The sequence below is a fragment of the Palaemon carinicauda genome, chromosome 4 (genome assembly GCF_036898095.1).
Source record: "Palaemon carinicauda isolate YSFRI2023 chromosome 4, ASM3689809v2, whole genome shotgun sequence".
NCBI classification, from domain to species: Eukaryota; Metazoa; Arthropoda; class Malacostraca; order Decapoda; family Palaemonidae; genus Palaemon; species Palaemon carinicauda.
The window spans coordinates 35,441,269-35,452,214 of NC_090728.1; the positions used below are offsets into that span (position 1 = coordinate 35,441,269).

The following is a 10,946-nucleotide window of genomic DNA, read 5'->3' on the forward strand; positions in this document are numbered from 1 at the left end:
CATCTCTTGAATGTACACCTATGGTTGCTAAATCTCTTATAAGAAATCTAGTTAAAATTAGTATATGGTGTAAATTGGGGTGGATGAATTTGAACACTAAGAAAACACAGAGCATGGTTTTAAGTAGGTTAAGGACAGTGGCTTCTCAGCATCCAAATCTGCATTTCTCTAATTGTTCTCTAACTATATACAACTCCTTTAAAATTCTAGGTTTGATTCTTGATTACAAATTTACATATGAGAAACACATCTAATCTGTTTATTCTTCAACTGCACAAAAAATTGGCTAATTGGGAAAGTTTATTAAGATTTTCAGTGATCAATCTATCCTGAAGAAATTTTTCTTTTTTCCATTCTACACTGCTTCGAGTATTGTTCTTCTGCGAGGTCTTCAGCTACTGATTCTTTTCTTAACTTGGACAAAATCTTGTTGTCTTTTAAATTCCTTATTCCTGATCTGGATATTATTCTCTAGCAAAGTCATTCAGTTACTTCTTTGTACATGTTTCATAAGATTTTTCATAATTCTGACCACCTTTGCATTAAGATCTTCCCAGACTGTACCATCCTGTACATAATACTACTGTAGTTCTAATACTCTCACCTTGTCTATCCGAAAGCCCAGGAATACACTGTTTTCTATAAGTTTTATTCCAGCTTTGAACAGATTGTGGAATGAATTTCTAAATCTGGCAGTTGAATTGGTGGGACTAAAGATGTTTGAGCTCGTTACAAATGCTTTTCTGTTGAACAGGTTGACATAAGTGTGTTTTCATAGTTTATACTATGCATAACAGATTTATTTTAACATTGTTATTGCCCTTAGAATATTTTTATTGCCCTTAGAATATTTTTATTTCCCTTAGAATATCTTATAGATTTTATTTATTACTTCTCATATATAATGTAGTTTAATTATTTCCTTATATTCTCTTCTCTGTAGGCTGTTTTTCCTTTTGGGGTCTTTGGTCTCGAAGCATCCTGCTTATCCAATGAGGGTTGTAGCTTAGCTGGTAATCATAATGATAATAATTTGCACAAGTCTTAATCCTCATGAAGTAGCCCCTACTGGCCATAAACTCTTATGTTTATGCCCTTCCGTTTTTCCACTTTTCAGTGCCTCAAATAATCTCTCTGCTCTCTCCTAAATTAACATAACGCTTATTGGGATACACAATTGACGCTGGTTTCCAACCAAAGAACTAACAGCCACTCCATCTCAATAAGGAGACCACTATGCTGCTTTGTAAGCACCATCAATTTGGTAGGAGCAGATCCATTCACATGCTCAAAGATACAATCTTTATCCTATAATCATCGCAACAGTCAAATGGCTCGTGCTCATCAATTTTGATCTCTCTTCTGCTTGTTTCAAAATATCTAATATTTTTATGGTAATAGCTGTCCTGTATTTTGAAGCACTGTCATCTTTGTCTGCCTTACGCTTGGGAACTCTAATGAAGGGCAAAATGTTACCAGAAAAAGTTAGTGTAAAAAGCACAGACAACACAATAATTCAGAATGTGGTACTACCTGGTAATGACTTTCACAATGTTCCTCACTAAGCTGCAGCAGTAAACTTTTTTTCAGCCACCGAAAAGTATATATCTTCTATAGCACTCACAAGAACTAGTCCATCCATTTGTAATTACTATTCAAACTTAGAAAGTTGAAACAATTTTCTTAACAATTTAATGGAAATGTTATACAGGAAACCTTGTAAGTCATTATTGTCTCATCTCGAGGACATACTTTTCTGTTTCTGTATTTTGAAGAGTAGTCAGGTTTATTATTACATGTGTATCACCTTCCCTCTACCTAAAAAACGGATTTTGAGCGAAGCGAAAAATCTATTTTTGGGTGAGATGGCCATGTCGTCCTGATGGAAGTTCCTATAGGGTAGCTTCCTAGGGTATATTACAACTACGGCGATATTCCCAGAGAATTTACCTTAAGGTACCCAGAATTCTAACTCCTGGAGCGAATATCCCTAATGAAAGTACCAGGGATATCGCGAAATATCAGAGGACGTATTCTTGACACGCCACATGGCAATCTGCACCCCGAACAGAGATAACACTTCGAAGGGGTCAATTGGCAAGAAAACGAAAACGAGAAAGAAAAAGGAGAGCCGTTCGCAAGGCTCTCTCTTCTCCCGTTTCGTAAGCGTGCATTGCGCCGATCTTGGCGCCATCTGTATTCCTTGTAGCGATACACGAGGTGCTACAGATACTGTATGTAGGGAGGGGACCTACAGCCCTTTCATAGAAAGGGAAGGGCGGGTCCATCAGGACGACATGGCCATCTCACCTAAAAATAGATTTTTCGCTTCGCTCAAAATCCGTTTTTTGGGCTCAAGCCATGTCGTCCTGATGGAAGTATACCAGAGCATTACTGTATCTGTGGATTCTCAGAACGTGCCGTACTCCCCGGAGGTATTTCCCCGGTCGACTAGACCTAGAGACCTAAGATGTTACCGTTATACATCTTTTCAACTAACCATAAACCATGTTAGAGCTTCCTGCTCCCTACAGGGAAGAGTCCTATTAGACTCTGGAAAAGTCTCGAAGAGTACATATACCTATGTATGAATACCAGGCAAGCCAATATAGTGGTCTCACCCTATATTAAGTAAAGCATAGTTTGTAAAGAACCACTGCGTCAATATGAAATATCGACCAGTTCTCCGCTCAATACTTGTATTGGACAAAGGTTTATATCCGCGTAGGAGGAAACTTGTAAATCCGCCACCGTCCCCTTATGGGATGGAGTCCTCCCGCTAAGGGAAAGCATAAACCAATGCAACATTAGCTTGTATAAAGGAACAATCTATTAGAATTATCCCAGATAAATATACATAGAATGAATGCTCAATTATTACCAATAAATTGACACAGGTGAAGGAGACGCAAGGTTCTCAAGAACAAGTTTATTGACAGACAATAAATAGACAGGTTAACAACAATTATATATATATATATAAGAGGAGGATAACCAAAAATTTAAGCATAAGTATGATAGTAAACAGAAACTTGTATATCTGAAAGAAAAACATTAGTGCCACTTTTAACATACCGAGGTATCAAAGTCATAAAAGTCTGTATTACTAATCAGTCACATTAGCGTTAGAAACGCTCGGCACACATGTCTGCACTTATGCTAGGTTCACCTTTGGAAGTGGAACAGTCAACGTGGGCAACTTGGTGCCCTCACACTTAGTTTGTAGAACAGTATGTAACTACACACTCACCCTGGAATTAATCGTCCCAATTAAAACCACTGTTCCTCGCAGAGTTAAACAGCAGGGTTAACGACGCAACCCACTGCTACCACATATCTCTTTAGTTGCTCCACTTGCTTCGCATAGTGACGAAAGAACACTCTGGAAGACTTCCAGCCAGTGTATGAACGAAGATGTTCAAAATCCATACAATTAAAGAAATTTAAGGATGAGGCAACTTTCCTCGGATCGTGACCTGCGGGTGTACTGTCAGGATCCGCTCTGCGAATAAAATATGTGATTTTCGCCCTGAGTTGTTTCAGTGATAAATTTGAGCCTGATGTTTCTCCCCTGAATAGTTGACCACCCTTGAAGTCTGAAGTTCTACGAAGATAGACCTTTAGGCATTCTACTGGACATAGAGATGCATCTTCTTTCAGAGGCAGATTCTCCAGGGACCCCACCTGTTGGTGGGTAACTCGTTCTTGGTGAGAAACGTAGGATCTGGAAACAGGTTCAGCTCTCCCCCATCCAGGAACTGAACACGACCTTCCTCTCTCGAGAGGGCTACAATCTCACTAACCCTGGCCCCGGATGCGAGTGCAAATAGGAAAATAACTTTTTGGGTCAAATCCTTTAACGCACACTCCTCATTGTTCAACAGTGAAGCGAAATGAAGACCTTTATCTAATGACCATGAAATGGGCTTTGGAGGTGCTGAAGGTCTGAGCCTAGCGCAGGCTTTCGGAACTTTATTAAAGATCTCGTTAGCGAGGTTGACCTGGAAGGCATATAGAATGGGTCTTGTCAAAGCAGACTTACACGTTGAAATCGTGTTAGCTGCCAACCCTTGACCATGGAGGTGGATGAAGAAAGATAAGCAGAAGTCTGTCGAGATCTCCTGCGGATTCTTCGCCTTGACAAAGGCCACCCATTTTCTCCAAGATGACTCATATTGCCTTCTAGTAGATTTGCACTTATATTCCTCTAGGAAGTCTATGCTGGCTTTCGAAATCCCGAAACGCTTTCTCATCGCTAGGGAGAGAAAATCATGAGCTGCAGGGTCCGGGTTTTCTGTAATGAAGCGCAGACAGTCGACTTCTGGACTCGCTGGGTCAGAACTGGATCTGGTAGCGGTAGAAAATTCAACCGTAGTTCCAATGCCAGGGGGAACCACACGCTGTTCGGCCACTTGTGGGCCACTATTGCCGCTACTCCCTTGAAGGATCTCAGTTTGTTGAGGACCCTCAACAGAAGGTTGTGAGGAGGGAACAGATAAATCCTGGACCATCTGTTCCAGTCGAGGGACATCGCGTCCACTGCTTCCGCCAAGGGGTCCTCGTACGGGGACACGTACAGGGGCAACTTCTTGTTGTCTTTCGTCGCAAAGAGGTCTATCTGCAGTTCTGGGACTTGACTCAAGATGAAGGAGAACGATCCTGCGTCTAGGGACCATTCCGACTCTATCGGTGTGAACCTGGATAGAGCGTCCGCTATCACATTGCGGACTCCTTGAAGGTGAACTGCCGACAGGTACCACTTCTTCTTTTCCGCCAATCGGAAGATGGCCAACATCACCTGGTTGAGAGGTGGCGACCTTGATCCTTGTCGATTCAAGCATCTCACAACTACCTCGCTGTCCAGCACCAACCTCATGTGGATCGAGTGACGCGGGGAGACTTTCTTCAAGGTAAGGAGCACTGCCATAGCTTCTAGAAAGTTTATGTGAAAGGTCTTGAATAGATTGGACCAAGTCCCTTGGGCCTTTTTCCGATGAGAGTGACCTCCCCACCCCTCCTTCGAGGCGTCTGTGTGAATCGTCACCGACGGGGGAGGTGGCTGAAGAAGTACCGACTTCTTTAGATGTCTGGCTTGGGACCAAGGCCTGAGAAGAGTACGTAGACGAAGCGGAACTGGTCTTCTCAGATCTCTTCGCGCGTTTGATGCATAACTTCTCCAAACTCCGGTTGCATCCTTTAGCTATGCTCTTAGCACCGGGTCTGTTACCGAAGCAAACTGGAGAGAACCCAGTACTCTCTCCTGTTCGCGTCTTGATATCCTTTCGGAATCTAGAAGTCTCTTGACAGAACCAGCTATCTCCTTCCTTTTCTTCGCCGGGATGGAGAATTGGTGTGACATTAGGTCCCAGTGGATTCCCAACCTCTGGAACTTTTGAGATGGAGAAAGTCGAGACTTTTTTCTGTTGATCTTGAAGCCTAGATACTCTAGGAACTGGATCACCTGCAGGGAAGCTTGCAAGCATTCTGTCTTGGATGCTGCCCACACCAGCCAGTCGTCCAGGTAGGCTACCACCTGAATTCCCTTTAGGCTTAATTGTTTGAGAGCTACGCTCGCAAGCTTCGTGAAGATCCTTGGGGCTATATTTAGCCCGAATGGCATGGCTCTGAAGGCGTATAGTCTTCGTTGTAGCTTGAACCCTAGGTAGGGGGAGAATCGACGGTTGATTGGAACGTGCCAATAGGCGTCTGACAAGTCTATGGAGACGGTAAATGCCCTCTTGGGCAGTAAGGTCCTTATGTGTTGCAGTGTTAGCATCTTGAACTTGCAGTTCACTATGAACTTGTTGAGTGGCGACAAGTCCAGAATGACTCTGAGTTTTTCCGAGTCTTTCTTGGGAACACAAAACAGCCTCCCTTGGAATTTGATGGACTTTACCCTTCGGATCACTTTTTTCTCCAACAGTTCTTGGATGTACTCCTCCAGAACGGGGGTGGAGTGTTGGAAAAACCGAGGGCACGGGGGTGGAGTGCTGTACCAGCTCCAGCCCAGTCCATTCTTGAGTAGGCTGTGGGCCCAGGGATCGAAGGTCCACCGATCCCGAAAACTTTGAAGTCTCCCTCCTACCGGTATCATCTCACTTGGACTGCTGTCCTGAGGTCTTGCCTCCCTGACCGCGACCACCCCTGAATCCCCTTCCCCTTGAGGGGCGCCTAGACGAGCCTCTGGCTGCTCCTCTAGGCTTTGCTCGAAAGGAAGTTGACTGCCCTTCGAACGTTGAGTTGAATGCCGGGGACTGTGTCGACACGGCCTGGGGTACCCACTGGAATGTGGTCGGGGTTTGTGCCATCATCTGGGGCACTGAAGGCATCGGCAATTGCTGTTGCTGTCTAAATGGCTTGGCTGGCCGAGACAGTAGCCTAGTCCTCTTAGTCTTCCTCTTTGGTTGGGGACCCTCATCGGGGGAAGACTTTCTCTTGATAGACAGGCCCCACTTCTGGAGAAGGTTCCTATTCTCCGTGGCGGCCTTATCAACAACCTCCTTGACCGATTCGCTAGGGAAAAGATCTTTGCCCCAAATGTTGGAGGAGATTAGTTTCCTTGGCTCGTGCCTCACCGTAGCCGAAGTGAACACGAACTCCCTACAAGCTCTCCTCGCCCTGACGAAGCTGTAAAGATCCTTCGTCACTGTGGCCAGATGAGTGTTGGCCACTACCATGAACATCTCATGGGCCTTTGGGTCACTTGCCATCGTCTCAAGAGTGGTCTGAAGAGACATTGAGGCAGCCAGTCTTTCTTTCGTCTCGAGCTCTCTCCGCAAAAGAAAGTCAGACAGCTTAGGGAGGTTCTCGCCGAACTGACGTCCAGCAATATCAGCCTCCAACTTCCCGACTGAGAAGGTAAGATGGACGTCCTTCCAATCCTTGTGGTCCAAAGGTAGGGCCAGCGACAAGGGTTTACACTCCTCCAAGGAGGGGCAAGGCTTGCCAGCCTCGACTGCTTTTAACACAGCCGCAAACCCTTTCTGCAAAAAGGGGAAGGCTCTAGCAGAAGACACAAAGGAAGGGAGCTTCTTACTCAATGCAGCCACCTTTGAGTTCGTGAAGCCCCTCTCTTTCATCGAAGATGAAAGCAAAGCTTGAGCCTTAGCATGGTCCATCACTATGACCTCCTTCGGCTCTGTCTCCTCCTTTGAAGCTGGTTCCTTCCTCAACCGGACATAACAGTCCGGATATGACCCTTTGCTGGGCCAGAATTCCACCTCCTCTAGGGGAACTGAACCCAACTTATCCGACATGACGATCTTTCTGATCGTCATCGGCATGTGCTCAGCATATCTCCACGGGTTAGCATCTAAGCACAAGGGAAGGTCTTTCACGTTGAGCCTTTTCTGGGGCCCATGTGATGCTGCAAGCTTCTGCATCTGCAGTTCCAATGCAGCCGCCTTCTCATTATTCTCCTTCTGCATTTGTTGGATCATTCCAACAATGGAGGAGAGGGCCTGTCCCAGCTCTACTGGGAGAGCGGACGATGTTGAGGGAATAGGTTCAGGGATCTGAACCGGAGCAGCCGACACCTCGTCGGCCTCTTCCTCTACAATGTCTGGGGCTTGATCTTCATCCTGGCCTTCTGCCAGGAGGTCTTCCTCCAGACGTTCGGACACGTCTGACATCCTGTCGTCCAACTGGATGTCTTGCAAGGCGACCGCGACTTCAGCATCCACCGGGATCTGAACTAGGGGGATCTCCTCTTGAGGCTGGGGAATCACTGCATCAGCTGATGCCCTGGGGAAAAGGTAAGCCCTCATCTTCTCACTTGGAAGATAAGGTCCAGAGGTGTTCTTCTGGAAGCCCCTTACCCAGGTACGAAGCTTCTCCCTTGCTATATCCCTTGATTCCGCCGTCCTAGGGGAATCAAAAGCCTCAGTAATCAGGTTAGAGCACACGGTACATACCTGAGGGTCCCAATACCGGAGATCACCCTTGGAGACAGCGCATGCTGCGTGCCTCCTACATAACTCATGTCCGCAGAAGTTCTTGCTGCGGACGTTGCAGAAAACACTTCCACACTTCGGATGGTTCTCCTGTAAAGAGAAGAAATTTCCATGAGTATCAAGTGAACTACGTATCACTGGATATGCACAGTTAAGCATAACAAAACAGAAAGGAAAGACACACACTTGTGTTTCCCGCACAGCCAATTGTTGCAGCTTTCCAGATAATAAAATCGTATGGTTAATCTGTCCTAGAGTAACCAATGAAAAATTTCCAGAGGAAACAGGTGTAGCTCACACCTAAGGTATGATTTTAAAATACCGGATAATAGACAAGAAAGAACTCACTTTCTTATCTGTAAGGCAACACCAAAGGGCTGTGCAAGACAACACAAAAGTGTTAGAAAACACAGTGTTGTACCATACAGTATATGCTATACTAAAGAATACTGGTACAGTATAGAAGGTAATGTGCCGGCCGGCACACACCATAACTAGCTTTAAAGTATACTACTTAACAGCTATAAGGCGGCAGAACGCTGGTTCAAATGCATGTGCCGGCCGGCAACTACACAAGGTAGCACCCGGCTGCCGGCCACCGCTCGTAGCGACCGGCAGACAAAGGCGTGACAATAGCTGGCCGGCAAAGGTATACAACCGATGCCGGCCAGCAGCAAAAGAACCAGAGAACTCCGACTGCCCGGCTGCCGGCCACATAGGCCGGCAGCCGGCTCGGGTACAGCACTAGAAGAAAACAGAATGGATGCCAGGATAAGAGAGTGTACTACCTCAAAGCCCGGCAATCCGAAAGAGTGCATATAAGGAAGGGGAGAATCTAATTCAGGCTTCCTGACCAATGCCGTCTGGCTCTACAGACAGACATGGATGAGGGACCAAGGGAGGTCCGGGCAGCACTCAAAGCAGAAGACCTTTGCCGGCCGGCAAGGGACTGAGTCAATTCCACATCCTAACCTATACTAGGTCCAGATGTAGAATGACGTACAGTACTGTAACGGCTAGGCCATTACAGAGAAAAAGGGGGAAGGGACAAAGAGGGTCCTACCAACCTTGCTTTAGTAAAGAATCACCCGCAGCCAAGAAAACTCATCTTAGCCTAAGGGAGATCCAAGGATGGAGGCCAGCAATACTTGCCAACCCCCACTGAACCAAAGCAAGGAAGGTTTTGCTACTCCCAGGGAAAGGATCTTATCCTCCCACCGAGAACAGCAACAAGGACTAGTCTGCTAGATCACAAGAAGAAGGAATCATCTCGTACAGAAACCTTCGGGAGTGACCTAAGGAGGCTAAGCCTCCTATGTCTGCGTCAGACTAGCGAGGGAGTCTCAACCCCAAGCCAGACAAACACAGACTCAGACTAAAAACTCTGATGTTCTGCGCCTCTCTGAAGCCAGACTTACTGGAACAGGAAGGTACAGTAACACCCCAGTATAGTTGTATCGAAAGTTAATTCAGATAAACCACTAGGGTTAAGCCCAAGGCTTAAACAGAGGGAAAGGGATTGCATTCCTTCTCCGAAGAAAAGAAAGCAACCGGGGAGTATGAGAAAGTATACTAAGGCTCCATAGGCAACTTGGCCTAGGCACCTAGAGAATCGATTACCTAAATCACCGAAACTCACTCGTATACTATCTTGGAAATAATCAATATAATCTTAAATGTATAAAACTGCCTAAAGCTTCAATAAAATTTTAAAACACTCGGAAATCCAAAAATCATGCAGGAAAGTACTAGGGCCAAACGACTAGGCTACATGGTCTAGCGTAGGCCAGAATTGGCGAATACTTCGCCAAAACAAATAATACTAAAAGCACGAATAAGGAAATCCTATGCAACGCTAAACAGCTAAAATTATTAAAGCAAAACAGCCGGGAACGTCGCTCTGGCTAACTAAAACTCATACCTAGCGAGCGACAGCGTCCAGGACGCCTCCGGTAGGCAACGGCTCTTGTAACAAAGATTATTACTATTAATCACTTTAAAAATTACCAAGAGTCTACATTTATACATAAAAGAAATAATACATACTCAACTTATCAGAGGCAGACGAAGTTGGAGAAAGCATAATAAAGCGATTAAATCCAAGATTTTGCGAGAAACAGAGGAAAAAACACCGAGTTGTTAAGCTACGCAAAAAGGAATACAGATGGCGCCAGGATCGGCGCAATGCACGCTTACGAAACGGGAGAAGAGAGAGCCTTGCGAACTGCTCTCCTTTTTCTTTCTCGTTTTCGTTTTCTTGCCAATTGACCCCTTCGAAGTGTTATCTCTGTTCGGGGTGCAGATTGCCATGTGGCGTGTCAAGAATACGTCCTCTGATATTTCGCGATATCCCTGGTACTTTCATTAGGGATATTCGCTCCAGGAGTTAGAATTCTTGGTACCTTAAGGTAAATTCTCTGGGAATATCGCCGTAGTTGTAATATATCCTAGGAAGCTACCCTATAGGAACTTCCATCAGGACGACATGGCTTGAGCCCAAAAAGTGTTTTATTCAACCCTTCAAATGTAAGATTTTAAAACTAAAATCTATTACTGTATAGCCACACTTAACTTCAAATGGAAATAGTTTCCCCTCCTCATGCCCACTTTTTTAAAGTTGATACAATAGGTTAGTGATCACAACTTTATACATTTGAATTATTAGTGTTTGTTTTTAACTGGGAACTTCCTGTTTTAACTGTCATCTTGGTACATGGTAGGTGACATTAGTAGCCTTTCCTGCTCACGGTAAATATGGAAATAATAAATTTTAGGTGGAAAGTTGTGTTTTCTTTGTATGATTTAGAAGATTACAGGGCAATATAAATCATCTTGGAAATGTGTACATTCTTTTAATTATCATTTTTCATTTTCAGTTGTGTGAAGTTCTTGCTACTGAGCATGATAAGATCCGAGAGGAGTACTGGCGATATATGGCTAGACATTTTAGCAATTGTTTTGGTGCATGAAAAGTTTTATTCTTATTCTACCATG

General features: G+C 44.8%; 1 protein-coding gene across 2 annotated transcripts in view; it reads left to right on the top strand.

Moving 5' to 3' along the window:
• The window catches only part of Fnta (farnesyl transferase alpha), a 239,746-nt gene that overhangs the window by 228,557 nt on the left and 243 nt on the right, over positions 1-10,946 (top strand). For both annotated transcript variants that reach the window (XM_068372164.1, XM_068372163.1), the window contains exon 8: positions 10,829-10,946. This exon is cut by the window's right edge and continues 243 nt beyond it. In XM_068372164.1, coding sequence (XP_068228265.1) covers positions 10,829-10,921 — 93 coding nt within the window. In that variant the 3' untranslated portion in view covers positions 10,922-10,946. The remainder of the gene's footprint in view (positions 1-10,828) is intronic.